The sequence below is a fragment of the Lissotriton vulgaris genome, unplaced genomic scaffold (assembly GCF_964263255.1).
Source record: "Lissotriton vulgaris unplaced genomic scaffold, aLisVul1.2 SCAFFOLD_2338, whole genome shotgun sequence".
Classification (NCBI taxonomy): Eukaryota; Metazoa; Chordata; class Amphibia; order Caudata; family Salamandridae; genus Lissotriton; species Lissotriton vulgaris.
In genome coordinates, this window is record NW_028244678.1 from 219,408 (window position 1) to 241,637 (window position 22,230).

The following is a 22,230-nucleotide window of genomic DNA, read 5'->3' on the forward strand; positions in this document are numbered from 1 at the left end:
GCCAAAGGTGTTCCACTATTTCCATCATGTGGAAGGGTGAATCGGGGTGGACTTGGGTGTCAAAGCTTGAGTTGACTGTCCCCTGTCTGGTGGGGGGTTGGCCCCCTTCATAGGATCTTGCATACCACAGGGACTCGAGGTGGTTTTATTATACTGATATGCTGGGTTACTTTCGCTGTGAGGATCTTGAGCACTGTTGCCTTCATGACAACTGTGTCCATTCAGGGAATGTTGTTCATAAGGCTGGGAAGGCAGATCCGGGTGAGACGAAGGGTAGTGTATTAGGACCTCAGTTACCTGGGAGTTTTTCCTTTGCTGGATCTCCAGAGGGAGGACTGTCTTAGGAATAAGTGGTTGGGGAGCTTTGGATTTCTTGGTTTTTGTCGCCCAAAATGTCCGGTCCCACGTACGGGGGGATTTTCTTTTCTTTCCAATCAGCCTAACTGTTTGTGTGTCTACCCCCATGTGGGGGAAGAATTGCATCATTCTTGTTTTGGGGGGCCTTGTCATTGTTAATTAGGTTAACAGGGGTGGTGGCTTTCACAACCTGACGGCCCCTGTTTGCCTCCGTTGTTTTAATGGCGACTTTTAAAAAGTCTGTTATCAAAGCCCGTTTGCTGCTATTCGGGCAGGAATTATGCCTGTTGATGGCTGTGCGGGTTGCCGAGCCAGATGCCTTACTTCTACCCTCCCGCTTGGCTTGTGGGGTGGCCTCTGCGGTTATTTTTTCTGTGACTTCCAGGGTGTTTGCCATGGGAGATGATGTATCTGTTGTTGTTCCGCACATGTGCCGTACTTCTGTTACTTCTAATAATTCTGAGCCCTCTATTTTTTGTGTGCCAAGATTTACTGGGGACATATCTGAGGTGATAAGCTTTTGGGCTGTGATATCGGGCATGGCTCCTTCATTATCCTCATCTTTGTCCTCATCCTTGCCAACCTTTCTGTTTTTGGTTGAGGCTTGGGCTGGGGCAGGGACTTGCAAGAGCTTTCTTGTCACCTCCTCTTATTTTCCCAGACCGCATTTCTGGTTGTTATCCAGAATTATTGTGGCCCAAACTCAATTCGGTCTATAGAGTTCTATAGCGTTCTGCCAGCTTAGGCCGGTCGCTAAAGCTGAGCGGAGCCGGGACTCTTAGCGCTAAACAGTTATGTATCTGAGCGGCGAACTAAAGGTTTGCTCAACGATGATGCTTAACTCTTCTCTGCCCATCGGCCTGTAGCTGTAGCTAGGGAGTGGCAAAGGGGCGGCTGGGGGCAAGTTTTGGGGGGTAGGAAGGAAAAGCGGGAGAGGCACCTGTCCACACCTGGCCACACCTGGTCTGGTCTTGGTCTTCCCACTTGCTGCAGTTCCCCACTTACCACCGTCTGCCACCTGGTTGTTCTTGATTGTTGCCTCAACGATGCCAGCTGCAGGGGGACCCGCTCCTGGTTCCTGCGGTAGTCTTCCGTGACAGCCCTGATGCAAATTCTGAACCCTGGAAGTTCCACACTGTGCACAGTCTCCAAACGATGGAGGGTGGTCCTTGTCCTCGTCCTCGACTTTGCCTGCTTTCTGCAGATCCATGGGTCGGAGGCAGAGGGTCTTTAAAGTGTCCGCGCCCCCACACCCCTGCTGTGGGTAGAATACGCGGGGGAACGCAAGCAGGGACGAAGAGCAGGGGGTAGAAGCCCGAGATTGCTGGGTGAGTCTTCCCCGCTTTCTCCTTCGGTCTCTTCACGCACCTGCACAATCAGTGCGACGACCTGGACTGGAATCCTGTGAGCCGGTGCACTGTGACAGCCTGCCTTACCCTTCCTGCTCTTTCTCTTAGGAGCTAGCCGGTCCATTTTTCCAGGATCCAGTGCTCCCTCAGTGCTTAATTGTTTGACATGAGCCCTAGTAACAGCAAATGCACTGGCAGAGAGTCCTATCATCTCTGCATGTGTACTGAACTCCATTTCAGACCAGTCTGAAGTTTCTAAGTCGTTGCCCAGCAGACAGTCTACCCACAGGTAGGTCTGGAGAAGCCACAACTCTTTTAGGGCTAGTTACGCCTCCCCAACTGAGATTTACAACTGCCAAGGAATGATCATTCCTGACATTGCATGCATTGATCACTTGGTAAAGTTGACCAAGCATGATCTGATCAGGAGACACAAGTTTCTCTGTTACCATAATGACACTGGCCCCTGTGTCCCTGTAAACCACAGCTTCCTGACCTTTGATCAGAGGATGATGCCTGTACTTGCCGAAGTTAGTGGGACTTAGAAGTAAAGTGGAAAGTTCCATGCCGCTGCCACAGAAAAGGACAGCCTAAGTGGGAGTTCCGACTAGGCCAGATCCACTATAAAAACCCAAGGTTAACCCTATTAATCCCTTGGGTGCACTACTACTACTTGTACTGGTGGTAGGAGTGCTAGTTGCCTTGGGGCAGTAGTAGCAGTTTCTTTTCTGTGCTTTTGAGCAAATTGCATCCCTTGCTCTGTGGCCATGATCCTTACACAGGTAACACCAAGTTTTCTTTGCCAGAGGAAGAGGAGTTTTGGGACCCACCCCCAGAGGAGTATTTTGGGGGACCTTATGAAGACTCCTTTTTTTCTTTCCCTTTCCAACCACCCTTCTCTTGTGCGTCAGAAGAATCTTGCTTTTCTGGTTACGTCCACCACCATTGTTTTCTGCTTCACCCGTTTGTCTGTCTTCTTTTCCAAAATGAGGAAAGCTCAGATTAGAGTCTACCAGGTACTGGTGCAGCGGCCGATTTGGACAGTTATTAAGGATGTGCATCCTAATCAATAAATTGTACAACCCGTGGTAGTTATGTACATTACTTCCATGAAGCTAGCCTTCCAAAGCCTTAATAGCACTGTCTACAAAGTCAACCCAGTTTTGGGTGTGCGCCTTCTGTGTATCCCTAAACTTAACCCTGTACTGTTCATTGGTCAAACCAACCCAATCTATGAGGGCACTCTTCAAAACTGAGTAGTTGTCAGAATCTTCCTCCTTGACAGTGAGGAGTTTGTCTCTACCTTTGCTAGCAAAGGAGAGCTACGGGATTACTGTCCACTGCCCTTGAGGGACCTTCTGTACTTTACAGGCCCTCTCTAAGACAGTCATCCATTTATGGATATCATCCCCCTCCCTCCTGGTAAAGAGGGACTATCCTGCTCAGGTTCCTAGTATCAAAATATTGCTCACTGACCATAGGCTCACTAGTGCTGCCACCATGGGACCCTAGTCCCAAATTCTTTCTAACCATTTGCACTTCCAGGATCTTGTTATCAAGGACCAACTGCTCCTTCTTGAGCCTGATCTTATCTCTCTCAAGCTTAAGCAGGTGGTATTCCCTTTCTAAAGAGTCCTTCCTCTTGCTAGAGACAGATGCTCCTATGGAAGTGTTAGAGGCAATGGAATTTACAGAGGAAGACCTATACCTTCCCTGAATTATTTTCACCCTCCCAGGAGGAAAATAAGGGGGACCTACCACTAGGGGCCCCTTTTAGGTCATCTGATCCATTCCCTAGGAGATCAGAGTTTAACAGTGTGTGGTCTTCAGACTCCTCCTGGTCTTGCTCTGATTTGTTGTCACAGGGACGAGGCACCCCAGACCCTTCTTCTTGAGCACCACCCTTACCAAAGTCAACCTGCTCTTCTGACCCTTCAGGACTGTGAATGTCATAATGCAGGAGCATCTCCAGGAGTTGCTTTTTGTTAGGGTTACTACCTGCGTTTAACTTTCTGGATGTATCCAGGGTCCTATGTTCCTGGAACTTGAGACCACTTTAGCTAGAGGGTTGGGATCCTGTGCCTTTCCCAAATAAAAACATGGTAAATTAGGTGTAGCGTGGTATTGCACTTACCTACCCGAGTGAAAACTACATTTCCAAAGATTGGAGAAAGGGTTGTGCTAGACCCTTGACTGCCAATCCAAAAAGTTCAGTAGAATTTACTACTACAAAAAGTATATTTATATGTGCCAATGAAAGTAATGTTTATTTTATCTAACCACACCTAGATTAGCTGGTAAAACAGTGCAAGCTTAAATCTCAGCCGCTGCACATCAATGTAGGAGGCTGGCTTAGTATATGGTGCACACTTATTTAAGTGAAGCACCTTGCACTAATCCAGACAATCCTTATGGTGATTTTAGTGGTCTTAAAACAACCATAGAAACCTCTTTCTAAGTGGTAGCTGTGGAGAGCAGCCTTCAGGCTTAACTTAAAGGATTGTTATGCAGTGTGCTTTACCAGATCTAATCATATAGTGTAGGTTAAACAAAAAAGAACCATACAGCGTATGTATAAAAAATAGTTCTATTTATTACAATACACACACTAACACATTGGTATATCACTTACCCGGAGATATAAATACAAACACACACACTTATACTTCAATTGTAACTGGTAAGCACAAAATACAGTGGTCTGCAGGGGTGGACCAAACCATATATTAAGAAAGTGGAATGCAAACTGCGACCAAAGTAGGCACTTGGACCAGGAGACTCAGAGGAGCTGGGGACAAAAGGAAACACCCAAGGTAAGCACCCATGAACCCCAATGAGACTGTATGCAGAGTGGAAACACAGCCTCTTGCCCAATAATATCCAATTGCAGTTTGGAAGAAAAACAACCCTTCCCATTGGACCCTGAGGAAACCCTGTGGAAAACAGAAGATTTAAGAGTCACACGACCCATGGATACCCAAGGAACCAGGATACCTACACTAGGGAAGCCGGGTGCATAGGTGCGAAATGACGTCAGAAACTGCTGTAGACCAAAATGGAGGACTTCAGGAAAGATGCCCCTGGAGAAGACTCTACAAGAGTCCAGTGGAATCCATGGGTGGATTCTTAAAGTGAAGAACCTGTAAGCAGAGGGGAGAGTGTCTATGCCACTCGGAAATTACCAGGGGGCACGGAAGAGCAATGCTACACCAATGAAGGACGGTTCAAGTGAGTTGACTGTGACCTTGTTGCTGCAGCTGTGAGGCCAGGCGATGCTGAGACCAAGAGCCGTGCATGAGCTATCCCATGTCGGAGGCCGAGAACCAGGGGGTCAGTGTCCAGTGGAAGCACCAACAAGCTTTGGCAGCTGCAACAGGTGTGGAAAGCAGAAAAGGAGCAACATTGGGACCTGCAAGTCCAAGAAACTCACCACAACCAGGAGAGTCAGAGCAGGCCCTAAGCAGGCAGGGGAGCCCACTGAAGCAGGAGAAGACTCTCAGGAGGACCCACAGGCCTAAGACAGGAGTCTGAAGAGGACCTCAAGCAGCTCACTAAGAAGGAAGGCCCATAGTGCAGAGGTAGCAGTGACGACGCTGTACTTGGCAGGGAGAGATGCTAAAGGCTTGAGCTTCTTGTAGTCCAAAGATTTCTGGAGTTCTTGGCAATGTCAAGTTGATGCAATGCGTAGTGGTTTTGTCCCAGTGGTTCCGTTGAGGGATACTGACGTCAAAATTACATTGAGGACAAGTCAGGCCTCGAGGGAGTTGCAGAACCAATATCCTGTGTTGCTGAGCCTTTCAAAGTCTGTGGGACGTCAGGAGCAGCAGACCGGTCACCTTTGTTGCAGTGCCTGCAGATGCAGGGGAATGACTCTTTCACTCCAAGGGATATTACTTCAGTGTCCCTGATGCCCACAGGTCTGTTGAAGATCCTGGCAGAAGCACAGACACAGACAATGAAGAAGACTTGCAGAACAGCAAGACCAGGAGCAGCAGGAGTCTTCCTTGATGCAGTCTCGGTTCCAAGCCAAGAACAACGAAGTCCAAGTGTCCAGATGGTTGGAGAGTGACTTGGTTTCAGGCCTGAGTTTTGTCCCACGACGAATCTGAGGACCAACCCACAGGTAAGCCCTTAAAAACCCCATGAAAGGGGTTAAGATGACTCAGAGGTCCCTCCATGAGGAAGGGCTAAACAGAGTTGAAGAATCTCCCATGTCCTTTGTCCAGGTTTGTGCCAGAGCGGAACCCAAACTGGCTTAAACTGGAGTATGCACGGAGGAACCAAATGTGTCTCTCAAAGCAGTCTGGTGGTGCTAGCAAGTGCCCCCAACCCAGCCCAATAAAAGAAGTCCTGTCTGGGGAGCTGGTCACACCTCCCCAGACAGAAAACCTATTGTTCTACCTTCCCCTGCTCGAGCTTGGCTCAGCAACAGGAGGGCAGAATTGTGTCAGTGTTTGGCAATAGCACTAGCTTGATGTCAGATCCTGAAAGGCTGTAACCGGTAGTACAGTGGGGTACCCTAATGGAGCCTCCAATTCAGGGAATCATGCTTGTAACACTGGAATTGGTGTTGGGGTATGATTCCAACATATTTGATACCAAACATGAATGGGTTCGGTGCAGTTACTATATAGTTAGATATCTCTTAATGACGTGATGCCCACTATGTGAAAAAAAGGATGACTGCACTTACAAAGCCTGGAGAATTTACACCCGAGTTTCTAGGCACCCTCACACTTATAACCAGTCTTCAGGGCTGTAAAGGCCTACCAGAGGGGTGACTTATAGGTTTTAAGTGTATTGACTTCCGATATAAGCAAATTCATATCTGTCGTAAGAGGTGCAAGCACCAACTCACACAGGCTGCATTGGCAGGCCTGTAGTAACAGTTTGAGTGGTCTCTCATGGGTGGCACAATACATTCTGCAGCCCATGGGAGACCCTTGGTGTACCTCTGCCCTGTGTACCTCAGTACCATATACTAGGGACTTACAAAGGTACACCAGTAGCCAATTGTAAAGGTACCTCATTACTTACCATGGTCAATTTAGGGTGGAAGCACAGTGACTGGAGTCATGATTAGCTGGATCCCAGTCAGACTAGTAAAATAAAACATACTATCACCAGCAAAAGTGGGGGTAACCATGAAAGCAGATCCTATTTTGCTACACTGAGGTGGAACCTCGCTAGCCGTGACATAGCCAAACAGTGGAAGGCAGAGGCCCCACCATCTCTGCTTGTGTGTAAGTGGAGTATGGACCACTCTATGGAATTAGAGTTTGCAGTCTAACGAGGCAAGGGGCTGCCCTCAAAAAACATCCCAAAATCTGGAAGAGGTGGATACACTACAGGGATGTAGACCTAGTGCCTGTTCGTCCCGTTGGCCAAAACTTCTTGGCGAAATCACAACTTTCCGGGAGGGGGAGTGATGGAAGCTGGGGTGTGCTGGCCGAAGCGGTCTCCAGAACTTTTGTACGCAAAAGATTAAATGCTGGGGTGGCAGGAGGAACGGTCTAATGAGAAGGTATGTTCTTTTGATAATGCTTTATTATTTGTATCATTATTATTTCAAAATGGCCTTGTCGGCCACATTAATTGGTTACACTTCAAATTCAATTAAATATGTTTAAAAAAAAAGAATGAAAAGAAAGACAGAAAAAAAAGAAATATATGGATTTAACACATTAAATCAATTGAGGCCTCGGTTTCACTCTTTTTTGTAAATGTTGTCCTGTGAATTTTGTGAAAACTGAATACTATAAAATCAAAGAGAGAGATGTGGAAGTAAACATCAGCTCGCTATTGAATGTTCAGATACAAAGCCAGGTTCGGCTTATTTTAATTGAACTAAAGTCCCAGCCTTTTCCATTAGAGACTTACCAGGTCCTTGCACCATGCACAGCTGGGATGTGACAGGATGCACTCCTTACAGGAGGGGCTGGGCTTGCAGAAACCTTTAAAGAGAAACAAAAGGGAAACATTGTAATTTGTCTGATATAGGATTATGGTTTTCTACTTACATTATGCTACATTTGGCATTTTGTTCAGTGATTAAACATTTACATAGAAAGTATCAAAAGTATGAATGTGCCACACTTTACATTTTTACCCTATCCATTGTACAATACAGAGTGCACCTACACTAATGTTCCTGACTCGATTCATCCCTAGTAGTTAGTCGCAGCACTTAGGGGGTTTAGCGGTTTATAAATTGAAATGTATGCATACGACAGTCACCTTGTGCGTGAGGCACGCACAGTCAAGTGGGCCCCTCACTGTAGCACCCGGACTAGTATATAATGCTGTGATTATATATATATATATATTCACTGAAAAAACCATAGGTTTCACACCAGTTATAGTTAGGAATTAGCATTTAAAAAACCTATTAAATTCACTGAAAAAAACATAGGTTTCACACCAGTTATAGTTAGCTGGAAATTTTACTGATATAAAACCATTGAAATTCCCACGTTATAGTTAGATGGACTCACTATAACTTGCGCGTGCAATGCACTGCTGATGACATCACATATTACATCACTCATGACATGGTCAGTGACATCACTCATGACATCACTGATGACACCATCCAGTGAATGTGTGTCTTTCTGAAAAATAAATATATTTTATATATGTATATGTAAAAGTTGATGGAAGAATAAATGTTTAAATAAGTGTCTAAATGGATGGTTTTTAAAAATTGATTGGTTAACTGGCTTAATAAGACATCATCAGCAGTGCATTGCACGCGCAAGTTATAGTGAGTCCATCTAACTATAACGTGGGAATTTCAATGGTTTTATATCAGTAAAATTTCCAGCTAACTATAACTGGTGTGAAACCTATGGTTTTTTCAGTGAATTTAATAGGTTTTTTAAATGCTAATTCCTAACTATAACTGGTGTGAAACCTATGGTTTTTTCAGTGAATTTCATAGGTTTTTTAAATGCTAATTCCTTTGTATATCGAGTTTCTAACCTTTTTTTTTTTTACAATTTGCTGTTTTTTTTAAAGTATTCATGTTTTTTTTATATAATTTTTTTCTTTTGCGCTCTGGGTGCGCGCTCCGGGAAGCTTTCAGCTAAGCTCTCCGGTAAGCTTTTCCGTCAGCTCATCTGAAAGCGCACCCAGAGCGCAACTGTCGTTCGTGAAAAAAAATATGAATGAAAAGTTAATAATAATGCAAAACATTTCGTACCATACAAATAAAATTAGTTTTTTTTAATAAGGAAAATGATTATGCATTTCTATAAAAGATTGATGACGTCACTTCGGCGCGCAACGTAAGTGCCCTCGGAAGCGCCTACGTTCGCGGCGCGTAAACGCACGCAAAAGCGCCTACGATCGCGCCACGTTTGCGCCCCGGAAGCGCCTACGATCGCGCTGCGTAAACGCACCGGAAGTGCTCCGGTGCGCGCAGCGTAAACGCGTCGGGTCATGTGACCCTAAAATAACACTTTTCATTGGTTGCTAACAGTTTTTTTTTACAATGAATGAAATCCCCACCCATTTCCTTCACTTCTTCTTTCACTTTTGTGACTGAAAGACCTGCCTTTTTTGCTGTTCCATATTCCTTGATTAATCATGGCTGCCAGGCCATCCAGCAGTGAAGATGACTCCAATGATTTCATTGATGAAGAGCCTCCTCAGCCGAAGGTCAAAGAACATTTCATCTGGAAATTTTTTAAGTTTCCAGCAGACCAGAAGAAGGTGAATGCACCAAAAGTAGAGTGCAGGATCTGCAAACAGGTCCTGTCACGGGGTAACCCCCCCAAAAAATACTCTTTTGGCAACTTCACCATGATTCGCCATGTGGAGAGGAGGCACCCCCAGAATTTTGCCCGGGAAAGTGTCAGGGCTCTGGCACAAGAGGTTCCCAGAGATGGGGCCTCTACATCAACAGGAGGAGCAACTTCTTCTGGGAGAGAACAATCACAGGAGCAGGTAGCAAACATACAACCTGCATTTAACCATGGGGTCGTCAAATGCAGATACTGCAATCAACTCCTCACCTATGGGGAGCAAAGTGTCCTGCTCATGGTTCGAGCATTGGAGAACCATCGCTGCCCTTCCCACCCCTAATTTTTTTCTTTTCTTTTTGCTCCTGTTGAGCAGTTTCCATTCCCTGTTTTTGTTCCTGTTCAGTTAAAAGAAGAAAACCAAAAGTTCTTTTCAGAACTACCTCCAATTCTCATCAAAGAGCTATATTCTTAAAAAAATGAAGAATAAGTGAAATATAGTGCATTGATAATTGAAAGGAGAATGAGTAAGAAAGAACAGAAAGGTATGAGAGGTGAAAGGAAGTGAAGTAGGAGGAATGAAAGAAGGTGAGTGTTAGAAAAGAAAGTTATGACACAGTGAATAAACTGGAGGCCTCATTTCTGAAAAGTGACGCATCGCTACGTGAAAACAGCGATGCGTCACTTTTCTGGACGCACTCCTTATGACATTCCAGATATGTCATATTTAATATATGACTAATCAATTCGCAAGGAGTTACAGATATGTCAGTATTTCTGACGTATCTGTAAACACAAAAGTAACGCATTGCAGGAGTGCGTCACAAAAGTGACGCAACTCCAGTAATGTGTCCTTTCACATGAAAAAGCACCATGTGAAAGGTTTGCTGTGAAGCAGGCGCAAGATTTTGGCGCAACAGCATCCTAAAAGTGACGCACTGCGTCATTATTACCAAGCTTTTTGCAAGGAACACCCCCTCTGCATGCATTATACCTGACACTATTTTTTAAAAAGTGACGCATCTAGGTACATGGGTCACTTTTTAAAACTCTGCGCCACATTGTATCTGCATCAGGTATAATGTATGCAGAGGGGGCAATCCCTCGCAAAAAGCTTGGTAATAACGACGTACTGAAATCTATGAGATTTCTCTGCGTCACTTTTAGGATGCTGTTGCGTCAAAATCTTGCGCCTGCCTCGCGTCTCTTTCATGTTTACAGATATGTGAGAAATACTGACGTATCTGTAACTCCTTGCAACATGATTCGTCATACATTAAATATGACACATCTGGAATGTCATAAGGAGTGCGCACAGAAAAGTGACGCATCGCACTAGCAGTGTAAAAAAATGTGCCTCGTTGCACTATATGTAAAGGACGCAACAGCATCCTAAAAGTGACGCAGTGAAATCTCAAAGATTTCACTGCGTCGCTATTACAAAGCTTTTTGCGGGGGAACACCCCCTCTGCATGCATTATACCTCACGCAGATATAATGTGGCGCTTGATTTTAAAAAGTGACCCATCTACCTAGATACGTCACTTTTTAAATATAACGCAACGAGGCACATTTTTTTACACCACTGGTGCGATGCGTCACTTTTCTGTGCGCACTCCTTATGACATTCCAAGTAACGCATTGCTGGAGTGCGTCACAAAAGTGACGCAACTCCAGTAATGCGTCCTTTCAAATGGGGAAAGCAGCATGTGAAAGGTCTTGCCTCAGTCTAACACCTGCTGTAAAGCAGGCACAAGATTTTGACGCAACAGCATCCTAAAAGAGACGCAGTGAAATCTCAAAGATTTCACTGCGTCGCTATTACAAAGCTTTTTGCGGGAGAACACCCCCTCTGCATGCATTATAGCTGACGCTATTTTTAAAAAGTGACGCATCTAGGTACATGGGTCACTTTTTAAAACTCTGCGCCACATTATATCTGCGTCAGGTATAATGTATGCAAAGGGGGCATTCCCCCGCAAAAAGCTTGGTAATAACAACGTACTGAAATCTATAAGATTTCTCTGCGTCACTTTTAGGATGCTGTTGCGTCAAAATCTTGCACCTGCCTCGCAACACTTTTATGTTTACAGATATGTCAGAAATACTGACGTATCTGTAACTCCTTGCAACATGATTCGTCATACATTAAATATGACACATCTGGAATGTCATAAGGAGTGCGCACAGAAAAGTGACGCATAACACCAGCAGTGTAATAAAATGTGCCTCGTTGCACTATATTTAAAAAGTGACGCATCTAGATAGATGCGTCACTTTTTAAATATTGCATAACAATGCGCATTTTTTTACACCGCTGGTGCGTCACAAAAATTGACGCACAGGAGGCGCAAAACTAACAGCGCAAGGCCTTCATAAATATGGTCCTGGATTTTCCCCGTGCTTTGCCGGTGCGCGTACCATGCGCTTCCCCCGCGCAAAACGAAAAAAAAAATGTAATGCCCTGCAGGACCCTATTTTAGTCCCTACATCAAACCTAGGGGGTCAGAGGGGGTCTACTCTTCCCCCTTATGGTCATTAGCCCCTTTTTTTTTTAAAACCCCTTGTGTCTCGATTTTACCGAGACACAAGATGGCGGCCGCTCCAGACTGTTTAGAATGTTTACAGACACCCAAGAGCCAATCAGCTTTCTGCGCGCAAGTCGCGTGTCGCGCCAGGAGCGCACTCAAGTGCGCGCACCGGAGAGCGCCTATAGATATATATATTTTTTTGAACCTAAATTACTCAAAATCCACTGGAGCACATATCTTGAGACATAGCAAAGGCACATCGGGCTACCAGTCCCTACAATTTTGCCAAGTTTGGTGTAAATCCATTCAGCCGTTCGGGCTAAAAGTGAAATCGACCGCCCTATGGAAATTAACATGGGGAAAACGCGTTTTGGGACCCCCCTTTTATCTCGGCCCCCCCTTGACGTATCCCCCCCAAACTTTCAGGGAAGGACCGGAGCTCGACGAGGCCATTTTCAGGAAATTTTCAGGCAGATTCGTCAACCGGTGCCAAAGTTATTCCAAATAGAATTTTGAGATTTAACATTGAAAAAAATCCTAACTATAACTACCTACTGGCGACCGCCAGTAGGTAATATATATATATATATATATATATACATATATATATATATATATATATATATATATATATATACATACATATATTACCTACTGGCGATAGCCAGTAGGTATATATAGTTAGGATTTTTTCTCTATGGGACTTTTGAAAATTCTATGTCTAATAACTTTGGCGTTTGTGGACGGAATCGGCTGAAATTTTCAGGAAAATGGCACATTTTGATTCTGAGCAGCCCCTGAAAATTTGGTGGAGTTTCGTCAAGGGGGGGCTGAGAAAAAAGGGGGGTCCCAAAACGCGTTTTTTCCATTCATTTTTCCATAGGGCGGTTGGACTCACTTTTAGCTCGAACGGCTGAATGGATTTGCACGAAACTTGGCAAAATTGTAGGGACTGTTAGCCCGATGTGCCTTTGCTAGGTCTCAATATATGTGCTCCAGTAGTTTTTGAGAAATTAACGTTCAAACCAAGATATATATCTGTAACAGCGCTCTGGGCAGCGATCCGGTCCGCTTACTTTTCGCTTATCGGAACTTTGCGCGCAGAAAGCTGATTGGCTCTCCGGTGTCTGTCAACATTCTAAACAGTCCGGAGCGGACGCCATCTTGTCTCTCGGTAGGATCGAGAGAGAAGAAGAGGTGGAAAACGAAAGGGGAATTTAATGAAAGGGGGCAAGGTATCCCCCTCTTGACCCCCTAGGAATGTTGTTGGGGTTATTAAAGGGTCCCGTGGGGAAAAAAAAAAAAAATGATTTTTCACGGAAGAAGCGCGGCCGCGAACTGGTAGCGAAACGGGAATTCGCCATTTTGTGCTTCGTTAATTAAATTACTAGTTATAAGTGGGTGCGGGAGACGTATCCTAATCCCCTATGTTTCCTGAGGGTGGCTGAGGAGGCTGATATATGTTGATACATCTCTTCCAGCGGCTGTGCGTGAGCTTTTTTTTTTTTTTGCTGCGTGACAGTCCGGAGCGGCCGCCATCTTGTCTCTCGGTAGGATCGAGAGAGAAGAAAAGGTGAAAAACTAAGGGGGAATTTAATGAAAGGGGGCAAGGTATCTCCCTCTTGACCCCCTAGGAATGTTGGGGTTATTAAAGGGTCCCGTGGGGAAAATAAAAAAAAAATGATTTTTCACGGTAGAAGCGCTTCACGGGCCGCAAACTGGGCCGCAAACTGGTAGCGAAACGGGAATTCGCCATTTTGTGCTTCGTTAATTAAAGTACTAGGTATAAGGGGGTGCGGGAGACGTATCCTAATCCCCTATGTTTCCTGAGGGTGGCTGAGGAGGCTGATATATGTTGATACATCTCTTCCAGCGGCTGCGCCATCTTGCCTTTTTTCGAATGCCACAATTTTGTCGTGCACGGCAGCCATTTTAGATGCCAGGCTGGTCCCAGGCTATCACCTAACCCTGCGGATGTAGTTTATGGCCCCAGCTGTAGAGAATTCAGACATGCCAATCCTCCTGATTCAGGCGTGTGACTACTGATTTCAGTGCTAGTCTCCCGCCTCCCGATTTCTGCAAGCAAAAACCCGGGGGCATATTACGAACAACTAGCGATAATTTTTGTCTCTAACTTGTTTAGAGACAAAAATTATCGCCGCACATCGGCGATTTTTATTGCAGATAAACCTTGCTATTATCGCAGAAAAGTCAGCGATATTCATGTATTATCGACCTAATGCTCTTAGCCATGTTATCCACCTCCCATTGGATAACATGGCTAAGAACTGCTCAGGGCAGGTGTTAGATTTTGGAGATATTCGCGCTTAGCGCGAATATCTCCAAAAGTTGGTAATAGAAGGTAGCGATGTTAGGGACTGTTTCCAGTCGCTAACATCTTGGCACGCCACTTTGCATGTCATTAGTGATAAGTATCACTGACATGCAAAGCGGGGCCCAAGATGGTTGCTATCTCCTTTTAGCTGTCACTAACTGGTGTTAGCGACAGCTTGGTAATAGGGAAATAATTTTATCTCCGCTTTCATGGCTTTTAAAGCCAAAAAAGCAGAGATAAACCCCCTTGATAATATGCCCCACGATTCCTTGGGGGTTTCAGCTGACAGGGCTTGGTATTGTGTTACATGGTAATTTTTCCATGAAACGTCAGAGGGTCGATGCAGGGGTTCTAGAAGAGGTGATAAACCATTTAAGCCTCATGAACAAGCGCATGGTCTTTTAAAGATTTGTGAAGTACTCGGGGCGGCGGTGTGTGTGTGCCCTCTTTCAGGAGCGGGCGGGGGGGCACTGCCAGCAACTTGCCAGGTCAGGTAGTGTTCAACACGTGCATCACCCTTTCTCTGCCTGCTATTGCACTCCATGCTTCGGAAAGGTAAGAAAAAGAACGTGCATTTGAGTTTGAAATGTCCGATCCTGCAGCAGCACACTTCCAAAGCCCACACATGACAATAACCCGATTCAAGGCCCCATTCACCCGTTTTAAAAAAAATAGATAACACTCCAACAAAGTAAGGTTATAAAACTTTATTAACTACTAACTTTAACGAACGGAACAAAAACTAAAAACATTTAAACATTTCTCAACACAAAAAGCAACAATGGTTAGAAGCTGTCTTTTGTGCGAATAGTCCTAAGGCAGCACAACGTGCAGAGTTCTGGACGGCACCCAGGTGATGTCGCCTGGGTGCCGCACTGGTTTAGGGATCCTACAATGCAGCACAGAAAAACAGCGTGGGGCGTCCCGGGTGGTGCGGGGGGAGGCCTCGTCAGTAGCGGTCTGTGTCCAGTGTCACATGGCTGACACAACATGTACGACAGGCACCCAGGTGATGTCCAGTAAACTGCCGCACTGGTTTTGGTATCCTACAATGCTGCTCCGAAAATTGGCGTGCGGCGGCCCGGGGGGGGGGGCGTGGGGGAGCCGGCGTGAACGGGCCTCCCCAGGTGGCGGCCATCTAGCTGAGTTGCGCTCGCTCTTGCGGCCACAGCGTCTCGCTCACCATGTTGTTGAGTTGCTCCCACTCTTGCAGTGCAGCGATAGGCGGCTGCCACATGGCTCTTAAAATGGCGGACAGCTCCTCGGTTTTAGGCCTGGTCCACTGAAATGGCCCTGGGACACTTTGGAACTCGGACGCTTGCCTGCTAGGGCTTGGGCTCCATTCTCGAAAAGCGTCCCCTCAGCCGTGAAGATTGTATAAAAGTCTTGGGGGGCCCCCGACTCCCGCAGGCTTCCGGTGGGGAGCGGCTGCCATGATTGCTCGCGGAATGACCACGACGGAGCCACGAGATGGTGGTGCTCTCATGCTGACGCCAGCTTCAGTCTGAATGATCCAGAAACAAGGTGGGGCTTTCATCGTTTGGGAAAAAAAAATGTTCTAAACCAATGAAAAGTGTTATTTTTAGGTCATATGACCAAGCCTTCCATCTTTAGGAAACCAAAAGTAAAATGAACCAATGAAAAGTTTTATAAACAAGTCACATGACCTGTTATGTGGCATAGGGCTACAAAAAGCGTAGAAAATCCGTTGGCACGTGAGGCGGCGTCAGTAGCGGACCGATGTGCGAATAGGCCGAAGGCAGCACAACGGGCCGAGATCCGGATGGTACCGAGGTGGTGTCCAGCAAATTGCCGCACTGGTGTGGCCATCCTACAATGCTGCGCCGAAAGACGGCGTGTCCAGCTGAGTTGCGGTCACTGTTGCGGTACAGTGACTCGAACGCGCCGAGATCCGGATGGCACCGAGGTGGTGTCCAGCAAATTGCCGCACTGGTGTGGCCATCCTACAATGCTGCGCCGAAAGACGGCGTGTCCAGCTGAATTGCGGTCACTGTTGCGGTACAGTGACTCGAACGCGCCGAGATCCGGATGGCACCGAGGTGGTGTCCAGCAAATTGCTGCACTGGTGTGGCCATCCTACAATGCTGCGCCAAAAGACGGCGTGTCCAGCTGAATTGCGGTCACTGTTGCGGTACAGTGACTCGAACGCGCCGAGATCCGGATGGCACCGAGGTGGTGTCCAGCAAATTGCCGCACTGGTGTGGCCATCCTACAATGCTGCGCCGAAAGACGGCGTGTCCAGCTGAGTTGCGGTCACTGTTGCGGTACAGTGAGTCGAACGCGCCGAGATCTGGATGGCCCCGATGTTGTGTCCAGCAAGTTGCCGCACTGGTGTGGCCATCCTACAATGCTGCGCCGAAAGTCGGCGTGGGGTGCCCCGTTGGCTTATGAGGTGATGTCAGTAGTGGACCGATGTGTGAATAGGTCGGAACCAGCACAAGGCACCAAGATCCGAATGGCAAGTCCTGGATGTTGAGTGCCTCAGTTGAGAGTTCTGAGCAGTGCTTGTAAGACTGTCTGAAGCTTATTTGCACCTGCTGCAGCTTCACTAGGTCCGGCGGAACTTTTTTCCTTTTCCTTTCTGCTTCTTTTCCTACAATGCGTTTCATCTGAAGACACGACCAGGTCCCTGAATGTGTGCAGGGGGACGCTATTGATTGAATGAAAATGGCGGCTTGACACAAAGCTGACTCAAGCGTTACTGTTGGTGCTATACAGACAAAAATTGGTTTTCAGTTTGTACATTCTTCAGGTTTTTTTTTTCCATCCAAGTCTGATTGAGAGTTTGTAGAAAAATGGCTTCAGATTTTCCACATACTACTCTTCAACATTCTTCCTAAATGTAACAATGTGAAACTCACTAGGAGAACGGCTGTTTCTGTTTCCTTTCAAAATGCTGCCACCAATATTTTCTGAATGGAAGACACCATCTTGTAGCATAAAGGGCCGAAAGGGGTTCTGGTCTGGCCGATGGTTGGTGGAGACATTTTGACTATATCTTGGACCTGCCCGGCCTCGCCCAAAATGGCGCCGGTATAAATGGGACTCGTAACTCCTTGCCCGCAAATGTATATCTAGAAAATGTTATTGTAAGTGGCCCTGTCGTATTTTAATTACAAAATGTACGTCCACCGATTCCGCAACTGTTAGACACCTTTGTTCTTGTCACCTAATGGCCCGCTCGTTACGTTCTTCTACAGTGTAAATGTCTCCTCATCATATACGATTTCAGTTTGCTCCGTGGCCGGCCCACGTGGTTATAGGCCCGTATTTGTATACTGACATTTTCACAATAAAGGTTTTTAAAACAAAACACGGTAGTAGTATTTACATTTGTAAAGTTTTTACTTTTAGTGACTGTTTTCGAATCAGTAAAAGGCAAGTGAAATAAAGCAGTCCAATTACATGACGGATAAAAGGTATAATATGTAGGAACGCAGTAAAGATAAATGGTCAAGGGCAGTTGTGTTTTTCATGTCTGCAACATAAAGTGATCGATAAGAATCTGATAATCAGGCGTATCGGCGACTAAGACAGCAGGCCGAATCTCTTTTACTCAACGGCTCCGTCATGGAAGGAAGAAACGCCCTTTTTCTCGAAAAAGGAATATATTTTACTTGCAAGACAGTTGTAAATTTTCCGGGAAAGTACATTAGCCTGGAATATTATAACATATGTTTGAAAAAAAAATATTGTTCGAAAATAATAAAAAGCGTAATTTTTAGGTCATATGACCAAGCTTTTCATCATTAAATTAACAAAAGTAAAATGAACCAATGAAAAGTTTTATTAACAAGTCACATGACCTGTTATGCTTACGTTACGCGCTGCGTGCCGCGCCTCGGATCACTTCCGGGTGCGCTAACGCGGCGTGTCATAAAACGCATTACGCGACAACGTAGGTCAAGAATATAGTCTAAATGTCTCCACCAACCAGCGTTCAGAACACAACCCCTTTCAGCAGTCCAAAAAGTTCTGTTAAATGACAACAGAGGGGACAGGCAACAAGAACCATCAGTCAAAGAGGGGAGGGCAAGTTCTTCTCTTCCGGGTCATGTTGGGGCGCTACCGGAACTGATCGAATTGGTAGTCTATAGTGTTTCTGGATGTTTCAGACTAAAGCTGGCGTCAGCATGAGACCACTACCATCTCGTAGCTCCGTCGTGGCCATTCCACGAGCAATCATGGCAGCCGCTCCCCACCAGAAGCCTGCGGGAGTCGGAGGCCCCCAAGACTTTTGTAGAATCTTCACGGCTGAGGGGACGCTTTTCGAGAATGGGACCCAAGCCCTAGCAGACAAGCGTCCGAGTTCCAAGGTGTCCCAGGGCCATTTTAGTGGACCAGGACCAAAACCGAAGAGCCGGCCGCCATTTTGAGAGTCCTGTGGCAGCCGCCTATCGCTGCACCGCAAGAGCGGGCGCATCTCAACTACATGGTGAGCGAGACGCTGTAGTCGCAAGAGCGGGCGGTAAACAGCTGAATGGCGGAAGAGGCACAGTGTAGCTAAAGCGGGCGGAATGGCAACTAAAACGATAAAGGGGCGCCCCACTACAGCTTGTATTCAGGTCAAACGGATTGTGGGACAAGGTCCAGAATTGAAGAGTCATCAAAAGGCAAAAAGTTCCGCCGGACCCCGGGAGCCGGCCGCCTATGTCGGGGGCGATCTCAGGCTACACCAGTGCTATAAGACTTGGGGAGGGTGTCGGAGCCAAGCGTCTTCTCCGAGTCCATGGCCATCACACCGCCCCTCAGGGGCCTCCGTCAAGCTGTTTAGGAAGGTAACATATCACATTGTTTTCTAATGCAGTCAGGTCCACAAACGACACTCACTTACTTTGAGAATAGTGAAGCTGCAGTAGGTGGAAATAAGCTTCAGACAGTGTTACAAGCACTGCTCAGAACTCTTAACTATGGCACCCAACATCCAGAACTTATGCTATTTGAGAATGGTAGTGACATCGAAGCATCTCAGGGACCAAAACCATTAACGTACTTTCACGTATGAAAATCTTACTTGGGGAGGGGGCAGGAGCGAAGCGCCCCCTCCCAGTCAGCGCCACCACACCGTATGTTGAAAATCTGAAGCCATCGTTCTACAAAGTCAACCAAACTTGGATTGAAAAATCTAGAAAAATGTACAAACTGAAAACCAGTTTTGGTCTGCATAGCATCAGTAGCAACGCTTGAGTCAGCTTTGGGTCAAGCCGCCATTTTGATTCAACAAAGCACAGGCATTGAAAAAGGCTGAAATTCAGAACTCTAAACTATGGCACCCAACATCCAGGAGCTTGCCATCCGGATCTTGGAGCCTTGTGCTGTTTTCGATCTATTCACACATCGGTCCACTACTGACATCATCTTATAAACCAACGTTATGTAAATAGTTTTTTAATAAAATGTTTTACCCTGTTTCTTTGCTGGTGTGTTGTCTATATTTTTAATATTTGCATAGGGTTTGTCGTTATTTTGTGCGGGATGGGTGATGGAGCCGAGCTGTCTTGCAGCCCTCATGGTGTGGAGCTCAGTTCATCTCACTATTTTCGTATTTCTCATGAAGGGTTGTTCCTAATATTTCTATTTTAGCGAGGTCAAAAAGAGATCCAATTAGTGGCCTACTGATTTTGCTCGATTACTTTTATTTTTTTACACGATTTTTCACTATCTGCAAAGACTAAACAGAGTATTGCGACTTTGTGCTTGTTTGTAAATAGAGAATGATCCAAAGAGAACCAATTCTAAAACAGTAAATGCTTGGACAACAATCAATCAAATGGAGAGACAAGGAGGCACGACGGATTACAACGGGGGTAAAGGCCTGCGTTAACTACCCTTCAGTATCTGCAAAGAGAGAGTACTACTAAGACAAAAGAGGGGAGGGGGGGGGGTGCAGCGTTCAAAGCACATCAGCGTGCATAAATACGAAAATGTTTTTATCTATCACGTACTTGACATTTTAAAGCTTTTCATATTTGCTATTAAAAAACCAATGAAATTCACAGAAAAAACCATAGGTTATAGTGGATATATAGTTAGGAATTTGCATTTACAAAACCTTGAAAATTCAATGAAAAAACCATTGGTTTTAGGCCATATATAGTTAGGAATTAGCATTTACAAAACCTTATTTTACTCGCATAAAACCATTGAAATTCCATATATAGTTAGAAGCGCTAACTATATATCGCGCACCCGCAATCCACTGCTGATGATGTCACATATTACTTCATTCATGACATGGTCAGTGACATCACTGATGACATCACTGATGACATCTCAAATGACATCACTGATGACAACTCAAATGACATCACTGATGACATCTCAAATGACATCACTGATGACATCACTGATGACAACTCAAATGACATCACTGATGACATCTCATTTGTCATCACTGATCACATCACTCATGTGATAATACAATGAACCTCTTCAGACTCTAATATAACCTTACATACACTCAGTATAAACAGACACTCACAGACTGTCACTCATCCATGGAGTTACTCACACACCTAGTCAGTCATGCAAAGAATCAATCACACCTCCATTTCCTCAACTATAAAGTTATACACATCTTACTTATTCAAACATATAATAACACATATTTATTCTCTTATATAATCCCTGATACAAGCTCACAGTGATCGATACAGCCACTCACACATTCACTGGCTCTTATGTTCAGTTATTTATATATCTCAACTCTCACATGTATTGTGTTTTACATACGTACTTACTTGCACATGTAGCAATGAGAAATCCATTCACTCACCAACACACCCATGCATAGTCAACCGCCCATATAGCTGTTTCCACATGCACTCTTGAACTCATACTCCTAGTGAATCAACTGCTTACACATCTATGCACAGAGTCACGCACCTCCCAGCCACCCACACACACACTCAGCCTCCCATTCAAATACTTGGGCAACCAATCAATAACCCATATGGCCACTCTTATAGCTACTGATCAACACATGCAGCAGCTTACACAACAACAAACATACTGATGCACAAATTAAGACAGTTTAGTCACTAACCCATGCACTCAGTGAGACACATTTAATCACTCACTCATACAGTCAGTCATGCACCTACTAAATTCTTCAGCCAGACACTTATACATCCACTCATTCTTCAATATGTGAAACATATTTAAACTTTACAGACACATACAATCACTGGATGTTGTGATCAGTGATGTCATCAGTGATGTCATTTGAGATGTCATCAGTGATGTCATCAGTGATGTCACTGACCATGTCATGAATGATGTAATATGTGACATCATCAGCAGTGGATTGCGGGTGCGCGATATATAGTTAGCGCTTCTAACTATATATGGAATTTCAATGGTTTTATGCGAGTAAAATAAGGTTTTGTAAATGCTAATTCCTAACTATATATGGCCTAAAACCAATGGTTTTTTCATTGAATATATATAAATATATATATATTACCTACTGGCGGTCGCCAGTAGGTAGTTATAGTTAGGATTTTTTTCAATGTTAAATCTCAAAATTCTATTTGGAATAACTTTGGCGCTGGTTGACGAATCTGCCTGAAAATTTCCTCAAAATGGCCTCGCGGCACCCCGGTCCTTCCCTGAAAGTTTGGGGGGGGATTTGTCAATACGGGGGCCGAGATAATAGGGGGGTCCCAAAACATGTTTTCCCCATGCTAATTTCCATAGGGCGGTCGACCTCACTTTTAGCCCGAACGGCTTAATGGATTTCCACCAAACTTGGCAAAATTGTAGGGACTGGTAGCCCGATGTGCCTTTGCTATGTCTCAAGATATGTGCTTCAGTGGATTTTGAGTAATTTAGGTTCAAAAAAATATATACATCTATGGCAGCGCCTCCGGTACGCTCTCCGGGGAGCGCTCCGT

At 45.3% G+C, this 22,230-nt stretch overlaps 1 protein-coding gene across 1 annotated transcript in view; it reads right to left on the minus strand.

The window, feature by feature from the left end:
* LOC147667169 (integrin beta-7-like) overlaps positions 1–22,230 on the minus strand; it is a gene marked incomplete at its 3' end in the record, with an annotated part of 287,301 nt that overhangs the window by 177,490 nt on the left and 87,581 nt on the right. The window contains exon 2 of the mRNA XM_086948877.1: positions 7,587–7,660. Coding sequence (XP_086805003.1) covers positions 7,587–7,660 — 74 coding nt within the window. The remainder of the gene's footprint in view (positions 1–7,586; positions 7,661–22,230) is intronic.